Source organism: Podarcis tiliguerta (assembly GCF_965153285.1).
Source record: "Podarcis tiliguerta genome assembly, chromosome: 5".
NCBI lineage: Eukaryota > Metazoa > Chordata > Lepidosauria > Squamata > Lacertidae > Podarcis > Podarcis tiliguerta.
The window spans coordinates 49,140,405-49,162,590 of record NC_139538.1 but is presented as its reverse complement, the minus strand read 5'-3'; the positions used below and the strand labels follow the sequence as shown (position 1 = coordinate 49,162,590).

The following is a 22,186-nucleotide window of genomic DNA, read 5'->3' as shown; positions in this document are numbered from 1 at the left end:
CCCATTCTACGAAACAAAAAAAACTCCAGCTGTTTGCAAAGATTTGCCAATTTTTAATTGGATGGTCAAAATGTACAGTAACAGCAGGTCACAACCCAGAAGCCAAGGAACTTCCAGTGTTTCAGTCTGGATGACTTTGAATACTGAGTCGTTGGTGTATTCTGTTCTCAGAACAAATCCAAAGGGAATAGCCCTTAGTTTAGTAGATTGCAAGCCTGGGTGTAATGCCGTGTGTCTCTTTTTTGTTTGTATCAAATACAATGATGGGTGCGGTCTGTGTAGTTGGTGGCTGAAATGAAATAATAAGTAGCTCTAGCTCGCTGGCTCACACATAGGGGCTACTGGAAGTGATCTCCCATGACTATATGGGAAGAACTTGATACACCAAGCTTTGATGTATGTATCCTATCTGAGTGACCGTCTTTAACTTCCTCTAACTCAGTGGCTCAAGTGAAAGTGCATGATAAAGGGGGAAATGACTCTGTGCGATGAGAATGAGCGTGATCTGAAGTGATAACTTCCTGCGATTCTCCACAGCTGCTTAGCAGCTGTGCCTCAACAATGACCTTGTAGTAAAACAGGCAAAATCACAAGTGTGTTTGATCATCAGTTGAATCCCCTATGACAGAGATCAGGAACTTCCCGCTCCGGCAGGAAGGTAAACGGAGTTTCCGTGCGCTGCTCTGGTTCGCCAGAAGCGGCTTAGTCATGGTGGCCACATGACCCGGAAGCTATATGCTGGCTGCCTCGGCCAATAAAGCGAGATGAGCGCCGCAACCCCAGAGTCGGTCACGACTGGACCTAATGGTCAGGGGTCCCTTTACCTTTACCTTACACAGCATTTACTTCAAAACAGTGTTAAAGTGCTAGGGTGTTTATATTATTCTGTATCTATGTGGTGCTACTGGTCCATACTCTGACTTTTCCAGTTAAGATTTATCCAAAATCTCGGTCGAATGAGAGGGTGGCTCAGGAAGGAATTCCTACTTCCCTAGCATCTTCTTCATGTCCATAAATACATCTGCCTAACACACTGAAAGCCTCACATCTGCTGCCTTTTTGATGCCCTTCTGATGTAAATTATGATGAGTAGATTTGGGGTTTGCATTCGGGGCAAGCTGTCAAAGTTCATCTTGGTAAAGACTGTAGGAAGATGATGTACTTTCTAAATGTGTGGATGTTCACTGTTTCTTTCACTGGAATCTTCCTGCCCAGATGACCTGGCAGTGGAAGGTCTCATACAAATAATGCAAAAGTCAGCTGGCCAGATCAGATCCCCACATAAGTGCAACATCTGTTCCTCTAAGTGTTGCCACTGTCATCATTTCCATCCCTCTAGCACAGTGGGGTTGTGCCAAAGGCCCCAACACCTCAGATGTTTGAGCTGGAGTATGGGAGCTGGGTTTTTTTTAACTCAAGATGAAATTGATATACACTGTTGTAATGGGCAGCAGTTCAAAGTCTACATCGGCAGCTGCATTTGAAAGACTGGGGTGGAGAATTGTTTTGGGCAGAGTCCTGTTTGTCCCCAAGGCAGTCAGTTTAGGAATCATGCACCTTGGAAGAAGATTTTCTTGCCTGCATAAATGACTAGTGCTGATTCAGCCTCTCCATTTGTGCTTGGCAATTGTCTTTGATAGGTGATGGGACTCTGCATAGCAAAACAATGTCCATCCAAGCAAATAAAACTAGGCTTCCCTCTGTAATAAGACTCTGCACTCCCTTGTACCCCACAGTTGATAACACAGCTTTAAGCTTCAATGGGGAAAATAGGCCGAGTCAATTCAGAGAGAAGCTTTCTGACTTACACTGTTTACTCAAGAGGAAAGCTGGAAAACCCTTCAAAAGGGCATGTGGGGAAGTGGGAGTCCTCTGCATAAGAATGTCGGAAGCTAGAAGAACAGTGGATGCAGTGTTTTCAACTCCTAGCCAACCAAAAGCATTTATAAAATGCTAAGCAGTTCATAACACACAGACACACCCACACACCCACCAGATAAACCCGCAATTCAGAAACCTACACTAATTGGCTTGTTTTCCCATCATGGAGCTAATTCAAGACCAGGATCAAATAATAAAGTACCTTTTAAATATATTTTTTTTTCCCAGAAGCCTATAAAAATGGTTCAGAAACCTATTTCCCCACTTTTCTGCAGGATCAAAACTCCTGGGCGATTGAGTGGTGCAGGAAACTTCTAGTTGCTGAAGTCATTGTGTTTCATGTAATTAAAAGATTAGAATGCCATTTGTTTCATCTTTTTTATGTGTAAACAGTGAATGGAGAATTAGTTCCTAAGCCTGAGGAGGAACTGGGATACTAACTTTGGGGACTTTTGTTTCCAGCTTTCCATTTCATGTGAGCAGCATCTTTATCTCATCTTTCCTTCAAGGAGCACAGGGCAGCCTACCTGAATTCCCACTTCCTCCTCCATTTTATGCTCTCAGCAGGTACATGGAAGAGCTGCTGAGAAAAATAGTAGAGAGAGAATTGGCTTTCAGACGACAACACTAAAAATAATAATAATAGCTCCCTCCATGCTGATGGGAGTTAGTTTGACCACACCTGGAGGGTCACAGGTTTAGCTACCCATGCTTTATGTGCATGAAGTTAATTGCCACAGTGACTGGGAAGTAGAGCTCCACTGCTGGGCTGGTTGTACAGCTGTATCACCGGCCCTACCCATCGTTTGTGTAGTTAAGATAGACCTGAAGATTTGCATTTGTTTGCATTCAGTGTGGCGGGTCCAAGCCTATGTCCCTACCAGATGAGATTAGACAGGCATCCTCCTTTCTGAACTCCAGGTGTATGGCTACAGCTGTCAGGCATTTAAGGCAGGATTTGGTTTTACGATAATTTTGTGTTGTTTTATTTTTCTGCGTGGTCCTGCTGCCAGGTCCCGTCTTGGGGTCTCTTGTGTGCAGAAGGCACTTTATTTGCATGCAGACCGCAGAGAGAGGTTCTGGTTCTTGGCAAATTGTCAGATAAGGCACCATATATTAAGAAATCAATTACCCTTTGTATGTTGCTGTGACAGACTCACTTGGAAAAGACCAAAAGGCATCTAGGCGTGAGTCAGATTTTAAGAGGTCAGCAGTTGTGATAAGAAAAGGGAGTTTGGGATGGCCCACAAATATACCCCCAACCTCAAAAAACACCAGCTTCTTTGCATTCTTTCATTCCTGTTCACTGCTTTTCTCAACAACTTCTTTAGCAGATCCCTGGTCTATCATCACATATGACTCTCATACACGCACTGTATAAATTAATAATCAGATTGAAAGGTTATTTGAAGGACTTTCCAATGGATCAGAGATAGGGAACCTGAGTTCCTCCCAGATGTTGTCTGACTCCCAACTCTCAACATCTGGAGGGCCACAGGTCCATCCCCCTCACCCAAACTGGAGACTCCCTCTCCTTTAGCTTGCCACGGCCCAGGTCTCATTTCCCATGGAGATACCTAGATTTCATAGCCTCTTGAACAGAGTTTTCTGTTCCAAAGAAACAGCCTTTCCCCTGCCGGCTTTTTCAGTCTTATGCTACTGGAAAATGGGTGGTGAGCGGCATGAGTCTGAGTCTGCTTTCGGCCTTCTTTCTCATAGTATTTTTAGTGAAGGAATGGACTTCCTGACCCCGTTGTTTGCACTGCTGCGTGTGAGAGCTCGGCATTGTTAGGCCACGGTATGCAAAGGGAGTACAATCCCATGCATGTTCCAGCTGTGATTATCTGATCTATTCCTATTTTGGGAACGGCTGGGTGTTTCCACGTCCCCTGAGCTTTCTCTGTTTTGCCTTCTCGCCTTCGTCTAATGTGCTTGGATTATGGGAAGATCTTGGATGTGTGTCAGAACCTTATTGTTCTTGTTTTGGTTTTAAGTGCCTTTAACCTAAAATGAATGGGTTCCTGCCGTCCCTCCTGCAAATATGTTTGTGGTATATTTGTGTGGCTGCATTTCCCCCCTTCCCCCTTAGATCCACCACCTGCCTCGTCCTCCCAGTTAACGTCTGTTTTAACTCAGGACAGCTCCTCTCAAGGGCGATCATGCGCTTTAGTTTTATGGGAGCAGTAATGGGATTTCAGTACCAGGCTTAAGTCTTCCAGGTTGTGTTAAGGGTAACATAAAGGCAAGGGCATCCCTTTAGCAGACCACTGTTTAAACATCTGCATTACATCGACGGACAGCAATAGTACATAGCCTAGCATGTAACTGTCATTTCCACCACCAGAAGAACTTAGGTAAAATGTTTAATTTTGCATATGTTGCATACTGTGACCATATGAAGATGCAGTATACCACATTCCACTTGTCCATTATTTTAACTTCCAGTGACTCTAGAACAGGGATGGGAAATGAGTTGTACTCACGGCTCCCATCAGGTCCAGACAGCATGGCCAATGGTCAGGGATGATGGGATGCATAGTCCAACAACATCTAGAGCGCCACAGGTATTCAACCCCTACCCTATGGTCTTTATTGCCCAACTGAGGCAGTATAACTAGAGATGACGGAGGTTGATTCTTGGACCTTCTGCATTCAAAGCATAGGCTTCACTATTGAGTAATGGCCTGTTGCAACAAACTGAGAAACATTCTTCTATACTGTGCATCTATGAGCTATGAACTAGGGATACTTTTTGAAAAACCACATGCAGGCTGACTGGAAAGGAGAGGGCCAGTGAGAAAGGGCAATATGCTTTTGTCACCACTGTGGGTAGATTCAGACACCGAAGAGCAGTGTGGCAATTTACTGGATTTGTTTTGATATAAATAAAATTTATTTTTTATTATTATTATTATTATAATGGTAAACCATGATTTAGCTTTATCAGAGTAGGCTCCAGTCTTCCCCAACCCAGGCTTGCACGGTCCCTCCACCCCCAAACCCCGCTTTTCCGGTGTGATTGTGAGGAGATTAGAAGTTTTTGTTTCCAGTAAGATTAACCAAACCCTGAGCTGTGGTTAATTTTCATTACGGTGAACAAAAATAAGCCTGCTTCGTAAGCTGTGGTGTGAAGCTGGCTTGTTTTGATTAACCATAGTTGGGATTAACCACAGGCTGTCTGGATTCAAACAACATGGCAAATTGCTATGCATCAGAAATGGAAGCAAAACCATTCTAACTCTTTGTGGTCACTGTCGAAGGATGGTGGGATAGCCTTCCAATGGAGGCTAGGCTCATTCTTTGTGTGCCTGCTCCATTAGAGTGGGCCTTTTCTGTGGTGGCTCCCCATTTGTGGAATGCTTTCCCCAGGGAGGCTCACCGATTCCTCTGTTACATGTCTTTAGGTGCCAGACTGGAATGGGGGTAATTGTTTTTGTTTGTTACTTTGTTATGTATTTGTGTGTTTTTGTATTGTAAACCACCCTCGGATGAAGGGTAGTATAACAATTTGAATAATCAAGACATCAATTCTATAAAACATATTTTGCTGCACTGTGCGAAATATGAGCAAGCCAGGGCTGAACTGATATTACCCTTGCTGGTACCTTTCCTGGGAAAATCAGAGGCTCACTATGTCAGGTTCCTATTGGAAGACCGGACAAACGCTAGAACATTAGCAGTGGTGAAGTTTTTATCGGTGGTTGCAAAAACCAATGATCCCTATCTTTAAGTCTGAACAAAATGCTTTTTTAACCTGGAGGTAGGCTTTCTGAATTGTAACAAATTTGTAACGATTTGTTGGGTCTCTGGACCGTAATAAAGATTGATTGATTGATTGATTGATTTGAATAATAATAATAATTTTCATAATGCTAAACTAGGGTTTAGAGTTGCACCCAAACCAGCCCATTGTTTGTAGTCTGCTCCTAAGTGTAGCTTACTTTCCAGCCATGTGGTTAAGTCTAGCATTTAGTATCCCTTTACAATTACATGGAAATTCACAGAAGCAGAAAGATACTGAGCGGTAGGGATGCTGAGCTCACTGTATGGAAGGAGGCTAGCAGGGACAGCTTCCGCAATATGTGGGGCACATGCCAAGTGGATACAAGGTGGTTGCTGATTATCTGAATTGGCCCTAATGTACCTCAGCTAGCACCTGAGCTTTCTGGACCAAGCTTTCAAAATGCACAGAGTTCAAGTAGGCTCGAATCTTGCAGCCTTACATTCTACATATAACTGATCTCTTTTGTTATGGGTAGTACAATTCTATAAGAACGAGGAATCCACACCCCCCAAAAAAAGCTTTCTTCTTACTATTTAGGATGGGTCATTGCTTCTGAGAGTTGAAACTGAAGCATCTTCTGAAGTCACGGTGCTCTCACTAGCTGTATGTCAGATGAAAGTGAACCTGTGAAGTATCTCCCCAACTTAAAACTGTAGTGACTGGGAAAGATTCATTCCTGCCTCTACATGAAAAAGGTGGGAACCCTAATAACTGGAGGTTGAATAAAGTCCATGTTTAATATTCATTTTCAGCTCCTTTCCCTTTTGTTCAGGCTTTCCATCTTCCTCCTGTTTTCGTCGTAGATGTTACATAAATCTCTTTTGAATTCAGCTCAGACAATGGGGGCTTTCTGGAAACAAAATGTGTCAGCTCAGTAATCTTCTGTCTCAGTATTATCAAAGAAGAGTTATACAAATAAAAAGAAAGGTGGAAATATTTTTGCGCGCTCTTGATCACTTATGTCTTGGGGGTGTGGGGAGTTGAAAAGGATGAGGAAAAGTTCAGTTTTTAATCATGGAAGCTTTGACACACATTTCATGCATGCATGCATATGTAAAAGCAAAGAGGTCTTTTAATCTAGGTTGAGTTTGCCGTAATGGAATCAAATTAAGCTCATGACCTGGTTCAGTCATTCTAGACTTGATAAACCATGGGTTGTAAAGCTGGGAATAAACAACTGAGACTCCTTTTGATACAGAAAACCTTGTTATAATTAATTAAAGTTTGCTACAGAAATGTAATTGGGAGTGGGGTAGCGCAGAGGCAGAGCTACTATCTTATATGCTGACACAGTCCTCGCATCTCTAAGTTGGGGATGGGAAAGACTGCCATCTTAAATCCCTGCTGCCACTCAGCATGGGTCAGAAGTGGGAAACCAGTGGCCTTCCAGATATTATTGGGCTACAGCTTCCCTCACCCCTGACCATGGAACATGCTAGCTGAGGCGGATGGGAGTTGGAGTTCAAGATAGCTTGATGGTCACAGGAACCCCAGCCCTGGTATAGATGGCATTGAGTTAGAATAACCAATGCTCTACCTTGGTAAAAGGCCATTTTCTATGTATGTCAGAACAACATGACACTGGTAAAGTTAGTCCTCCTTCTGAAGCTACTTTGTATTTCCTTGCATTCTTTTTGTTTGTTTTCAGGTTATTTAGGGGGATCTTCTACCCCACTTGTTCATGTTCTGACTACTATTTTTGTTGGCCCATTTTGTACATTCTGGAATGTGCTTGCAGTGTGTGTGTGTGTGTATGTGTGTGTGTATGCTACACATCCTCTGTTCACATGTAATGAACCAATGCTCCTCCGATCTTCATAGTTCTAAGCTCCCCATGCAGTCGAAGCTGAGTTGTGTCTGCTTCCGTGTCTGCATGTTGGCTAAAAATGGAATGTGTGGTTTACCTTAAGTACAAACAGAAAATAAACAGCTATGACTACAAGTGTGCTCTTTTCGGGAGCTATTTGCTGTATGTACCATGTTTTGGTTTTACGATGGTTGGACATCAGCTTATATTTAAATATACAGAGTGTTTTCAACTAACTTTTACTCAGAGTAGACCCACTGAAACAGAGGAACTTGACTAAGTTAGGTCCATTAATTTAAATGGAACTTAGTTGTATACCACCCATAGTTCTTGTTGTACAAGCATATGCTCCACTGAGTGTCTTGAATTAATGGTGTCTTGAATTAATGTCCTCTTTGATGTGCCCAGCTACAAATAGACTACATATAGGCAAGGCCAGTGTTTCCCAACCGGGGGCCATATGGCCCCCTAGGGCCCCATGGGATATTCTAGGGGAGCCCCAGGATATTCCAAGGAGGCCCCAGGTGAAAAATGTGTAAATGGGGGGCCATAGCCTGAGGCTAGGGGGGCGCAGAGGAAAGTGAGAAGTGAAGGGGGGGGAAGGAAAAAATATATATGAAAATCCTGATTGGCTGGTTACCCTCTTGGCCAATCACAAGCGGGTAAGGGGGTAGCCCACCAGGACCTAGTACTCCTTTTTGCCACGTGCATTTTCTTGGCACAGTCCTGGTTTGTTTCGGGCAGGAGAGGGTGATAGCTGAGACTCCTTCTTCTTTCCTGGTGTCTTTTGTTCAGATCAAAATGTGTGTTTTGAGCAAGGTCTCAAGGCTCAATAATTTTTGCACTTCAATTGTACTGTCAATTTGCTTTGAGATTTTCATGAGACAATAAAAAAGAAAGAAATCCTGTCTGCCCTGCTCCTAAAATAGGATAGTGACGTTACCCAGCTTCCAAGTTTTAATTTAGATATTGGCTTTCAAGTCCTCTGAAGATTGAAGAAACAATATATTTTTGTTCCCCAATATGTAATGATTATTTAAGGGTGTTTCCTGTTTTGTAAGATAATAACTACATCCTGGGTTGAATTAAGCCTGAAACTGAAAGGGGTTGTTCCAGATCATTATTAAGAAACTAAGCAGAAGTAATCTCCAGTTATTTGTGTTTTTCCCCCTGCAGCTGAAATTTTTAAAGCAATGTGTGTGACCCTTCAGAGGTATCAGTTTTGTCTGTTCCCTGCAAAAGTAAAATCTGTTTGTACTGGTTCTAGATAGCAGTGACCCACCAAGAAACAGCCATGATACCTAGAATGTGAACCTTCACTAGACTAAGATATTCAGAATGGGGTTTATTAAAACTGAATTGAAGTGTCTCCCTTTACAGAAAACCTGTGAGTCTGTTAACATCCTAATGCCACTAGAGTTTAGGAATAGCTTCTCTGTATTGGGCACAAAAGTGAACATACAGTAAACCATTAAGCTTGTTTGGAGAGTTAAGTTATAGGCTAGGTGCTAACAATAGCAATATAACAATATACGGTAGGCGAGGTGCTAACAATATTTTCATGGCTGTATGTTTTGTCTTCCTTTGTAACCCATTAGCACCATAGGACAGGTGTGGCTAACCTGTGTACCTCTAGATCAGTAGTCCTCCACAGACCACTTGAAAATTGCTGAGGGCCTTGGCAGATTTTTCTGTCTATTTTTACATTCTGTTAACCACCTGAATGAAGCTCGTGGACCACTGCTGGTCCGCAGACTACAATTTGGAAATCCCTGCTGTAGATGCTGTTGGACTACAACTCCCATAAATAATGTCTCAAATTCTGATGTTTGAATAGCTGAACCATTAAATTTTACTTATTATCGACGGGGTGGTTTTACTACATAGTAATTTATAGACTTCCCAGCAGCTTTGATCATTTCAGGCTTCTTATTAAAGGACTGAATTCTTACATTGATTCACCTATCTGAATGGAAGATCTTAAGTCATGTGAGATGGCTCTTCCAGTCAAGCACCTCCAAATTTCTCTCTGTGACCTTTGGGTAAAGTTCAGACCAAGCTGTAGAACTGAACTCTGCTGACTTCTGCCAATTCTGAATTTGGAAAGTGAGAAGAGCTTCAGAAACTGTCTCTAGAGGCAGTCCTTAAATTACAGTGTACAATGTAAGCAATAATCAAACAGTGATGCTGAGAAAAGAGAAATCACTAAATTACAGTTGAGCTGCAATAATCTCTTGGAGGTTTGTTAGTGCAAAATAGAGATTAAAGAGTAAAACATAAGCATCAAATGTTTCAAGAAGGCTTGAGTTAATGGGAGTAACTGACAGAGCACAAACACATTCATCAGCAGTTTTTAAGGGGTTTTTTTGCCAATGATTTTTATGCTGAAACACTGCATAAAAACAATAACCTAGCTCTTAAATCCAGGGCAAGATTAGTGATACCTTCAGAGCGTTTTATCTAATGGCCTTTTAGAGGTTCAATGCAACTTCTCATTCTCTCTAGATAATAGGCTTCTGTTTATATAAAACAAAGTCTGGGCTAGGCTAAGTAACAAAATCTCTTCTATCCGATAAATGGCTGTTTTGCCAAGTCTGGGACTTCAGGGCAGTTAAAGGCCACCTTCAGTGTTACTTTTTAAAGATGCAGATGCAAGCATCTGTGTCTTAAAATACATACATGTACATTTGCCAGACTCTGGATACTTTCCCACAAAATATGTATCCTTGTTGAGAAGTGGGTTTGTGCTATATTTGCTACCTCCTGGGCTTGAGCCAGACCTAGTCATGCTTAGAGTAGACTGCACATGGGGAACCTGTGGCCTTCCAGATATTGTGAGACTATAACTGCCATCCTCCATGACCACTGATTATGCTGCCTGGACATTATGGGAGTTTTGAGCCCCAGAACCTCCCCAGCCCTGGAGGGGTGCGTTGAAATCAGTAGGACTTAAGTTCCTGATGGATAATGTGTGCCATTTATTTCAGTGTGTTTTCTCTAAGCATGGCTAGATCTGGATCCAACCCAAGATGTTTTCTCACCTCTTGCTATGTGAGCACAGTCACATTTTTGTCTCAGTGTCAGAAGCAGCCCTTAATAAAGCACAAGGACATGGTTGCTGGTTTAAGTCTTTGAAGAACATTAACAAATAACAGACTGTCTGTTTTATGCACTCAGTCACATCCTACTGCCCATGCACTGCATGGTGTATGTGGGAGAGTTAAGGGTTTGAAAGCTTGTACAGCTCAACTATTCACATAGACAAGTATAGAGATTGCATAGGGAAGTGCCATATCTCAGTGGCAGAGCATTTGTTTTGCATGCAGAAGGCCCAGGTTTAGTCCCCAGCATCTTCAGGTAGAACTGGGAGAGAAGCCTGTCTGAAACGCTGGAGAGCTGCTATCTGACAGTCTAGACATTACTGAGCTAGTAAAAACTTGCTGTGTTCTATGTACACTTGTTGCATGTAACATACGCACACCCCTGTGGTCATAAGGCAAACAGAATCCACCCCAAATCCATAATTACGTAAATTCAGACTATTCAGACATTTTTAATTTGTGTGCTACTAGGTCAGATTTGGTAGTGGGAAAATTATATGTTTCTGAATTATTAATTGGTATGCTGGCTTTTAAAATAGCTGGTCATTTGCCAGTGAATACACTGATAAAGAAAACTGCACTGCAGTGAAACACGTGCAATTCTTTTTCCCAATTCTTTTTTTTTTAATCTACAAGGATTTTAATTACAAGTGTTTACAGTGATGGAGAATATGATGGTGTTTGATTCAACCAGAAAGGCAGGCTTACAGAGTGAGTTATACTGTGAGGAAATAAATTTAGTTAGGGGCAGTTACCATCACTTGTAAAATATTTGTTTTCCTGACCAGGCAACCATTTTTTCTTTAATGTCCATAATTGCCATTTGTGTGGCAAAGAACTGATTAGTTACAACCCTGGCTAGAATGCCATCAAGCTGCTTGTTGTTTGATTTAACATAGAATTTCAAGTCATAGCTACATTGTAGAACAAAGGGAAAGAATATGTGATCACAAAAGTTCCCTTATTTTCCTGGATAGAATATGAAATAAAATTTTTGCTGGCAAGTTCTTTCTCCTTCTGCAATATACCGCTCTATTCTAATTTCTGATATTCATACCTGTTTGATGCATCTACTTCCCCCTTTTCCTATCTGTCACCTGGTTTCTGTGCCTGTAATATGCGAGAAGGCATGTCTAGCCTGTGGCTCCTAGAAGCTGTGTTCATGCAACAGTGGCCACACCCTGGGAAGCAGCTTCAATTGGCTGGATAAACCAGGTGAGGATGGGTCTCAAACCCTTGGTGAGTTAAGAAGGCTACTGCGGATTGAGCAGATATGATCAATACTGGTTCCAACAGTCAAGAACGCAGTTTATGCACATACTGTGGAGCAGCCGTTCTTAAGCTGTAGGTCCCCAGATGTTGTGTTGGACTACAACTCCCATCATCTCTGAGCTCTGGCCTTGCTAGCTAGGGGTGATGTAGTTCAACATCTGGGGACCCACAGGTTGAGAAAGGCTGCTGTGGAGGGAAGTGAGGGGCAGATGGGGCTCATCAACCTGGGACTCTAGGAGAAGGAAAACTCTGATGCTAAACCTCCACTGCCTTACAGGATATATTTGGGAGAAGAAAAGGCTTAGGAAGTAAACCCTACACAAATAGAGGGGATTTGGATGGCACCTTGTATGCCTCCTTTCAGCAACTCCTGCAGCCAAGCTGGTGCCAAACGTATTTCTCTGCTTTCCTTTGGGCCACATCAGCGAGGCCGAGAAGGAGGTCCTGCTGTCTGAGCAGCCCATACACACTGCCCAGGCTTGTGCCCCAGAAAGGTCACTTCAGTGCTGCTAATGCAGCAGTTTGACTTCACCCCCAGAGGCACACTCCATTCTCTCTTGAGACAGGTGGATGCCAACAACATGTGAAGTCTTTAGCCCACACACTGCAGTAGTTAGTGTACAGAAAGCTGAAGTTCACCACTCCCCGCTGCTCCACAAGTATCTGCACTGATGGCAAGACACTAACCCTACTTTTAATGATGTCATAGAAGGACCATATATCTCTCCATATGACAATCTGGCCAAAGGCAGAATGTTTGGTACCCAATGCATGTACATTCTCAACCTTGGTGAGGAAGCAAATGGGACCACCATCAAGTTGATGTTGTCTTCTCCATGTAGAGTTTTTTGGAGCTGGTAAATGTGCCACAATATGCTGGGTTGATTTTGCTGGAGGAAAAAGTTGTCGGAAGCTGAGACAGCACTTGGACAGCCAAAGGCTTAGAGTCAACTTTCGGATGTCAAGCTTTCTAGCAAAAAAAGAGGAAGCATTGTTAAGCAGGGGAAGTATGCTTCCAGTCAAAAATTCAAACCTCAGGCTAAGGATGTTAATTTGGGGAACCCTCCCTGTGCTGTGATCTGAATCCAGAGCAAAACTACAAGCAAAGGCTCAGAATGGAAAACTGGGAGTCACTTATTTATGAAGGATCTCACTATATTAATTTTGAGCATTGCAATAAGGCACTTGGAAGAATGTGATTGTTCATAGTGTGGGAGCAGGGGACAGGAGTGCCGTTCCTTCATTGAGCCTTCTGGGCATTTTTCAAGCACTTTCTCTCTCTTCTCTTTTCCGCTTCTTGAGTCCTCCCACCACCCTGTGAAGGAGGAGGGGAGCCAGTCTGTCATTTGTTCAGCAAACTGGAAAGCCTTGTCTGCCTTTTCTGCTGTCTCTTACTTAAAGTTCAGAGTTCCTGGTTTAGAGATGACAGTTCATCAATAAGATGATTGTCCAGACTTCCAGAATGGCCCATATTGTGCTGGTTGGGTTCAGCAGTTGGGCACTCTGCCCACAAGCAACAAGGCCCATTGTCTCCCTTGCCATGTTTCATGTTGTATAGGAAGACAAGGCCAAACTGTTCAAATAGGAGTTTCCAAAACCAGACATTAAATCTTTCTGAGGTATGATTAGAGTTGCTGGAATTGCTTTCACCGTCGTTATTGCACAATAAATGCATATTAGATGTTCATTTGTTGCTTTGTGATGTGTTGCACTTCTCCCAAGTTTGCCCCCTTTGTTGCAAGATTCTCACATTTTCCTCAAAGCACCGAAACTGCAAAATTCTGTACCTTGGACAAATGCTATGCTTTCCACAGATTCTTGGCTGTTGAAACTGACAAGGCTAATATTTTTTTTTTGATGGATGCTTTGAGATTGGAAAGTCCCTTGTGCGGGTGGAGGGGGAGGAAGGAATTCTGTGTGCTCTCCTGCAGATGTCCTGTGAACAATAGATACTGTCTTCCTCATCCATTCTAGTTGGCTTGGCTTGTGTAGTTCGCACTGGGCAAGCAAGAGGCATTAACACACTGCAAGGACATATTGCAGCTAGGCAAAAGCACCCAAGGAGTGTTGATGAGGGGTGTGGGCTGGGGAGAGTCCTGTGGACCAAATGGAAACCCATGGAAGCATTTGGTCTGAGGGTCCACATCCATGTACTAGAGCCTATTTGGCAACCATAAACGGTTGGGAGAACTTGGTTAAGCTAGGGTGTTTTGGACTGGGCCAGGTTATTGAGGGTATTTCAGTTGTCATCTTGGTTGAAATCTTACTACTTTTCAATAACTCACCTAAACCTTGCTTTCATGTTCTCCTGTTCGTGTGTTCAATCAGTGCATGGAAAGGAGTGGGATTTTGTCCACTGGCCCCACCCCTCAGCCTTGATGTGCCTGTCAGTTCTGACCTCTGCATGTCATGTGGAATGTAAGAACAGGAGTGAAGCACTTAGAACTGTAGATGCCTAAGGCCTGTATGTATTTGGGAACCCTGGCATAACCATAGTTCCTGGCTGAAGACCTGGGAGTGCACACGCAGGGTCCATGATCCTGCTCCCCTCTGTGCATGCAGAGTTGACCGTTGGGTTCCACAGGCATAGCCTAGAGCAGAGGTGGGGATTCAGTCCATGGGTTGTATCTGGTCCACAGTGTTACCTCTGCTCTTTCAGTAAATTCAGCCAGCTCTGAAGTCTCTGGGAAGCAGTGCTGAAGCATAAGCACACATCCCACAAGTACTGTTAGGCAGATGTGTCGGTGTGTGTGAGAGGAGAGAGAATGTGTTCAGAGACAGGTAGAGTTGGCTCAAGTCTGTGGTCACTGTGCAGTGAAGCTTTGGCAGGGGGTTCAGGGGGAGGAGTAGACAGCCCAAAGGGAGACCAGTTGGCCAGCGTTGAATCATGTGGACCAGAGTAGGGAGGAATGCTTAGAAGGCTTCTCAAATAGGCTTTGAAAATGCCCTTGAGAGCTGTTTCTGTCTGGCTCACCTGACAAGGCTGGATCAGGCCCCAAGCATTGTGTTTTCTGTGGGCCAGGGGTCCCTAATCGAGAAAAAAAACTCCCTTCACCACCAGTCTAAATGCACGTGATGCAACAACATTGGTGAAAGTAAGCTGACTGGGATCTGGTGATGATCTGAATGCAGGGTCATATCGGGGAATCCCATGAATTCACTGGGAAAAGGTGAGATATAAATGTAATAAATAAACAAACAACTTCCTTTTATATAAAAAAGAAACTGACTAGAGAAGTATCTACATTCTTTAGCGTTGCAAGTTCTGTCTTGTTATTGCAGATTGCTGCATCATAATCTTCTGTGAACTGCCTTGAAATCTTTGGATGAAGGGTGGTATAAAAATTAAACAAAGAAACAAACAAAACTGATTATCCAACATTCCAGTAAACCATGTTTTATTGAGTATTTCTCAGTCTGTCTGTGTTTCCTGGTATATATTGTCAGTGTTGAGCTTATACAGTGAGATGGGAAAGTATTTGATCCCCTGCTAAATTTGCTTGTTTGCCCTCTGATGAAGAAATGACCACTCCATAATTTTAATGGTAGGTATATAGTAGCTGTGAGAGACAGAATAACAACAGGAAAACCCCCAGAAACCCAGAGCACAAAAGTCAGAGATTGATGTGTATTGTAATGAGTGAAATAAATACTTGATCTCTTTGCAAAAGATGGCTTAGTACTTGGTGGCAAAACCCTTGTTGGCAATTACAGAGGTCAGATGTTTCTTGTAGGTGGCCACCAGGTTTGCACACATCTCAGGAGGTATTTTGTCCCACTCCTCTTTGCAGATCCTCTCCAAGTCAGTAAGATTTCAAGGCTGATGTGTAGCTACTCGAACCTTCAGCTCCCTCCACAGATTTTTGATGAGATTAAGGTTTGGAGACTGGCTAGGCCACTCCAGAACCTTAATGTGCTTCTTCTTGAGCCACTCCTTTGTTGCCTTGGCCGTGTGTTTTGAGTCATTATCATGCTGGAACACCCATCCTCAACCCATTTTCAATGCCCTGGCCGAGTGAAGGAGGTGCTTACCCAAGATTTGACAATACATGGTCCCGTCCATTGTCCCTTCGATGCGGTGAAGGTGTCCTGTCCCCTTAGCAGAAAAACACCCCCAAAGCATAATATGTCTGTTTTCATGGTGACTATGGTCCCAGCTGCCCTGAGATCATTGACAATTTTCCCCAGTGTAGTTCTGGGTTGCTTCATCACCATTCTCCTGATCATTGCAACTCCATGAGATGAGATCTTGCATTGAACCCCAGACCGAGGGAGGTTGACAGTTATTTTGTGTTTCTTCCATTTGCGAATTATTGCACCAGCTGTTGTCACATTCTCACCAAGCTGCTTGGCAATAGTCTTGTAGCCCAGTCCAGCCTTGTGCAGGTCTACAATCTTGTCCCTGACATCCTTGGACACCTCTTTGGTCTCGGTCATGGTGGCTACTTTGGAATCTGCTGGATTGATTGCTTCTGTCGACAGGTGTCTTAACGAGCTGGGATTACAGGTAAGACCTCTCCCTTACAGCAGGTTCTTCTAATCTCAGCTCGTTACATACAGTGAAGATACCAGGTAACCTGACATCTGGCTGGTTGATAGGGGATCAAATACTTATTTCACTCATTATAATTCACATCAATCTCTGACTTTTGTCTTCTGGGTTTCTGGGGGTTTTCCTGTTGTTATTCTGTCTCTCACAGCTACAATAAACCTACCATTAAAATTATGGACTGGTCATTCCTTTGTCAGAGGGCAAATGGGCAAATTTAGCAGGGGATCAAATACTTTCCCCCCTCACTGTATAATTTTCAGTGCAAGATCTCACAACCTCATGCCATAGTAGACAAATATACTTGGGGAAAAGCCGATATGTTTTTTCTCTGTGATAAAAATTGTAACTGGTGACTAAAAGTGCACATCCGTTTAAGACCGCATCCGCAGAGGTAGAGTAGAGTTCATTTGCCGCATGGTTTTTTTAAAAGATAATTTTGTGCTAAAAATGTCAATTGGTGACTAATAGTGTGCATTTTTTTAAAAGACCACAGGAACAGAATAATATTCATTTTCCAGATCATTCTTATTTAATAGCCACATGGCCAGAAATTAGAAACAAAATGGGAAATGGCTGTTTCCACCTAATTGCCTTCTATAGCGACCTACCGTATTCCACAAATTAAAAAGATAAAACAAGTTCAAGATCAGTGCGCCTTCCCCACCCCCACCCCACCCCAAAAATTCAACACATCTACGCCTCTGATTTTCCTTAAGTTGAATTCACTGGCGACTGGTGCAGACCAAGGAGCATAACGATCCCTCTCCTTCTGCCGTGGATAATTCACCATTGTCTTTATTCTTGTCTGGGGTCTCAGGCGAGTGGGTTGCACCAGAGGGCCTGCTTTTCTGTATCAGTGCATGTTTTGTTCCCTTTGGAAGGTCCGTTGTCCTCCTAAAAGTCATCCAGCTGCTTCGGCAGCCCCTACCAACACATCTGTTTCTTTTCACAGTTGGAGAGAATAGCTTTCTCCTTCTGTCATCACAAATCTACTTTCCCTTTCCCTACAGCAGCAGCCGACCCCTGTAAGCCTTGGAATGTGCCTGGCAGGATGGGCTGGAAAATCCACAAAAAGCCAGCAGCACCCACCATTCAGCAACTTGAATGCTTACTCTAAACCGGCACCGAATGATCAGCTGGTCTGTTGATTTTTCTGTAGCAGACAAAGAATGGAGCCGTTGCAAGTCAAGTGCCTTCTGCCAAGGCAGTCTGCTAGGGAAATGAATGGTGCCAGCTCAGAAAGTTTTAGACAGATGTTTGGAAGAGGAGGGGAGGAAGAGATGGAAAGGAGGGTCTGGGAAAATCTCCCCTTCAGGTTTGTTGGGCTAGATTTGTGGATGCAGAGAAATGTTATTCATAGCTCCGTTTGAAGAACACTGACCTGGGTCAACTTTTAGAAGTCATTCTGTACATAAGGTGTTCATCTCTCCGTACAAATAAATCTTGCATTGTTTTGTGGGAAAGGATGGTGCTTTGGGGGAATCAAATTTGTTAAATCATGCAAGCGTTCCAGAGATCTGTTTCACTCACAGCTGTCTAAATTGTCCCAGCTAATAGTATTAGGGCCTTGTCTCTCATGTTGCCATCTTCCCTGTGTTTGAGCATCGTTATAAGGTGATGAAATGGAATACAAATAGCAAAGGACTGGCTTGTGGATTATAGTGTAGCGTTTTGAATGTGTTATGTTCAATCCAATCTCTGTTACTGTTAGTAACATATCCAATGGGAGTAAGAAAAGAAAAGGTTTGCACCAAGTGTTGAACAAGAGAAATTTCACATCTTACATTTCACATGTTTTGTAATAAGTCATTTTTATGTGTGCGCATACTGAAAAGGTTGTTAATGTTGCTTGAGATTCCAGCATTCAAAAGAAAAGTTTGAATCATCTCCTGCAAGATTCAGATAGTCCAGCAACTCTTAGTATAGAGAGTCAAAAATTTGGTCCAGAAGTATCTTTTGCATGTATTTGTTTATTTAATAAAATTTATATACCGCTTTATTGAGAGAAAACCTCTAAGTTGTTTATGAAAACATAAAATAAAACATTAAAATTCTGAATAAAAGTTAAAAGCAGGTATTTAAAAATGTTCAAAAGGGGATTGAAATCGACAGTAGTCGATTCTATGTGTCTGGATACTTTTGCCTCAGTGAAAATGTTTTAAGCAGGCACTGCCAAGAATACAGTGAAGGCATTTTCCTGATGTCAGGAGGCAGGGAGTTCCAAAGGAAAAATGTTGCCACGCTAAAAGATCCATTTCCCGTAAGTGTGGATGGAATATCAAGAGTCTCCTTTAACAGTGCCCTTTCCATTCATCAAAGCAGTTGAGTAGACATAAGGGGTAAGGCGATCTTGCAGATAAACTGGTCCCAAGCTGTTATATTTTGCATTTAATGCATGAGATGTAAGGTAAAATGGACAGTGGAAAATGGGCTGATTCTAAAAGTATAGGTTTTGGTTTAAAATGCAAACTGATTCAAGAAATGTTGGGTTCTTCAAGGATCGCTATAAATCCCTTTTATATATTTAACCACTGTACAGGGCATAATAGCATTTGCAAATCTGTTTTATGTCTACTTCAGCTCTGGAGCAACTGCTTACAGAACTTGAAGATTTTCTGAAGATACTGGACAAGGAGAACCTCAGCAGCACTGCCGTTGTGAAAAAAAGCTTCCTCACTGACCTGCTTAGGCTGTGCACAAAATCAAGTGGTAAGCACAGTTGTGTAAAAGGGCGCTAATTTCAGAAGAGCTTCTCAGAGCTATCGTTTGCTGATACCGATACTGGTCTACTTTTGCATCTAAACTACGGCCTCCCCAATTGCACATAAAAACAGCCAACAGTCTTTTGTTAAAGGGAAAGTTACTTATTGTGTCACAATCTGAAGTCTACTTTTTGCACAAAGAGTTAGCCCTGGGTAGCAGGAATATATGTGCAGTGCATGCATTTGTACAGGGGTCAGCAAACTTTTTCAGCAGGGGGCTGGCCCACTGTCCCTCAGACCTTGTGGAGGGCTGGACTAGATTTTTTTTTGGGGGGGGGGGGAATTGAACGAGTTGCTATGCCCCACAAATAACCCAGAGAATGCATTTTAAATAAAAGGACACATTCTACTCATGTAAAAACAGACTGATTCCTGGACCGCCCATTGGCCGGATTTAGAAGGCGATTGGGCCGGATCCGGCCCCCAGGCCTTAGTTTGCCTACCCATGCATTTGTACATGCACACGTGTGTACACGCACAAATGGGTACACAGAAAACGTGTTCCAAAAGTCCAGTACGTTCAATGTGTGCTGGTTGTTCTGTCAAATTGCTATGCAGTACCCAAATGTAGCGTATTTTTCACCCTATAGGACGCACCGGCCCATAGGATGCACCTAGATTTGGGGGGGGAGAATAAAGGGGAAAAAAATTATCCCCCCCCCCAGGCGCGGGGCTGGGGAAGCCCAAGCTTCCCCAGCCCCCAGAATGGAACCCAGAGCCATGCTGAAGCTGCGTGCAGTTTGGCATCGCTCTGGGAGCTTGTGGGGCTGGGGGAGGGGGAAGCCCTCCGCCAGCCTCCAAACCAGGTCGGGAGACAGTGGGATGGCGCGCTGCACCTCCCCGCTGTCCCCCGAGTTTGCGGGGCTGGCGACGGGAAGGAGCAGGCTTCTCCCCCCCGCCAGCTTCTAACAAAGTCGGGGGACAGCGGGATGGCAGCGTTCCGCCTCCCCGCTGTCCCCTGAGCTTGGGGGGCTGGCCATGGGGCTCTCCACGCTTCAGCGAAAGCCTGCATTCGCCCATAGGACGCACACACATTTCCCCTTCATTTTTGGAGGGAAAAAAGTGCGCCCTAGAGGACGAAAAATACGGTACACGAGAAAAGAAGTGAATATAAAAGCCCTTGAATCAAGCTAATCTCATTTCGTATAATTATATAATTGTAGAGGTGGAAGGGACCCTAAGGACCATCTAGTCCAGCCCCCTGCAATGTAGGAATCTGCAGTTGTCTCTTACAGGGATTGAACCTGTGACCTTGGTGTTATCAGCATGATGCTCTAACCAACTGAGCTGTTGTTCCATTTGCTCTTAATCTCAATGTATTTTTAAATTCATTCAAGATTTTCTGAATCTAATTTGCAAGAATGATAAGAAGATAAACTTTGAAAGGGCTGAGTCTCTCTAAGAAACTTCCACCGCCAGGGGTGGCAAGTGCACAGCTTCTTAGCTGCAATCAAGATAAACTGTGCAAGAGCAATGTCAGTTAAGGTGCCACTGAGCTAAGTCAGTAGAACAAGCCTCCTCTGATCATAATATTTTTTAAAAAAATAAATAAATAGATGGACAGATATCCATTCTGACCAAGCAAATGGTTTAAAAATTCCTCCAGGAGATGCTTTGCTCAAGATGCTCTGCTGTACAATGCATGATTTTCTATGCAGTGCAAGTATACGCAAGAGAATAATGAGCTTATATTCTTCGCTTCATAGGTGGTGATGAGGAATACATTTACATGAACAAAGTCACCATCAATAAGCAACATGGTGAACCAGAGAAACCAGACAAAGGTAGGAATGTAAGATTGCCTTATACAGAGTCAGACCATCGGTCCATCTAGGTCAGTGTAGTATTACCTACACAGCCTGGCATTGGCCCTCCAAGATTTCAGAGGGGGGTTTCTCAAAGCCCTACCTGGACATGCTGGGAATCGAACCGGGGCCTGCTGCATGCAAGGCACATCATCTACCACTGAGCTATGGCCCTTCCCCATTTCGCTGCTGAATGTGCTTCTTACGCATGAAAGGATCACATGTATCGTTTTTTTTAAAGAAACACCATCCAACTCACAGTACCAATTCATTGTTAAGTCTGAGCTTCCTCTACCCATCTTCCAGACAGACATGGTAAACTCTGCCCATGTTCACTGATCCATTTTAGCTTTAGCGGAAACCCTCCCTGGGTTTGACATGCAGATATAGATGGAGAAACGCAGGACCAGAGTTGCTTTCAGGTGCCTCTTAATTAAGATGTGTAGAAACAAAGATCAGGAAATCTAAGAAGCCAAGGGAAGGGAGGCAGATGTCCAATTTACTTGGCTAATAACATCACTGGGTGCTCTGGATTTTGCTTTGCTGCTCGCAGCCTTACACCAGAACCCTGTTACCCCCATGAAAGGATGTGGATGCACAGCTGTTATTGTGGCTTCCCAGCTAGTCTGAAAAGAACAGTGCTTCTAATATCTTAAATTGTATGTTTGTGCAGCAAAATTCATGCCTGTCTTTCCAGGGCTGGTATCTGTGCTTCCAGGTTTGCTGAAGCTGTTTGGGGGAATCATAGGGCCACTTCAGACATTGAATTGCTTATTCTATGAAGTAGTCTCCATATGGGCATGGATGAGAATGTGCATCTCCACCACCATATTTGAAGATGGCAGTGGGTGGGTGGGGAGAATGGCTGGTGTAAAAAGGCACCACTGTGCTTACAGGCAGAGGTGAGGTGGCAGGGAGGTCAGCATTGTGCAGGTGCAGTGGCAGAACCAGTACGGCCCTCCAGCCACTGCTCCAGCACAGCAGTGATCTCCCTGATGTGTCCCTCTTTTCCCTCCCAGTGAGCACAGTGACACCACTAAGGGGGAGCCCTGCTGCATGACAGTGCCCTCGCCACCAGCTGCCCCAGATGGCAGGACTGTTTATGTTGCCTAGGATTACCTATGTTCAAAAGCCCCCTGCAGCCATTCTGAAGTCTGTAGGTCACTGCCTTTCCATATGTGCTTCTGTGTGAAATCTTTAAGCAAGAGTCATGTGGTTTTAA

The 22,186-nt window shown here is 43.5% G+C and overlaps 1 protein-coding gene across 3 annotated transcripts in view; it reads left to right on the top strand.

Moving 5' to 3' along the window:
- The window catches only part of AFAP1L2 (actin filament associated protein 1 like 2), a 74,004-nt gene that overhangs the window by 29,065 nt on the left and 22,753 nt on the right, over nt 1–22,186 (top strand). For 2 of the 3 annotated variants that reach the window (XM_083441090.1, XM_083441091.1), the window contains exons 2-3: nt 18,978–19,106; nt 20,866–20,943. In XM_083441090.1, the coding sequence (XP_083297216.1) occupies nt 18,978–19,106; nt 20,866–20,943 (207 nt within the window). Of the gene's footprint in view, nt 1–11,700; nt 11,789–18,977; nt 19,107–20,865; nt 20,944–22,186 lie in introns of all 3 variants that reach the window. The other variant, XM_083441092.1, reaches the window with a different exon arrangement.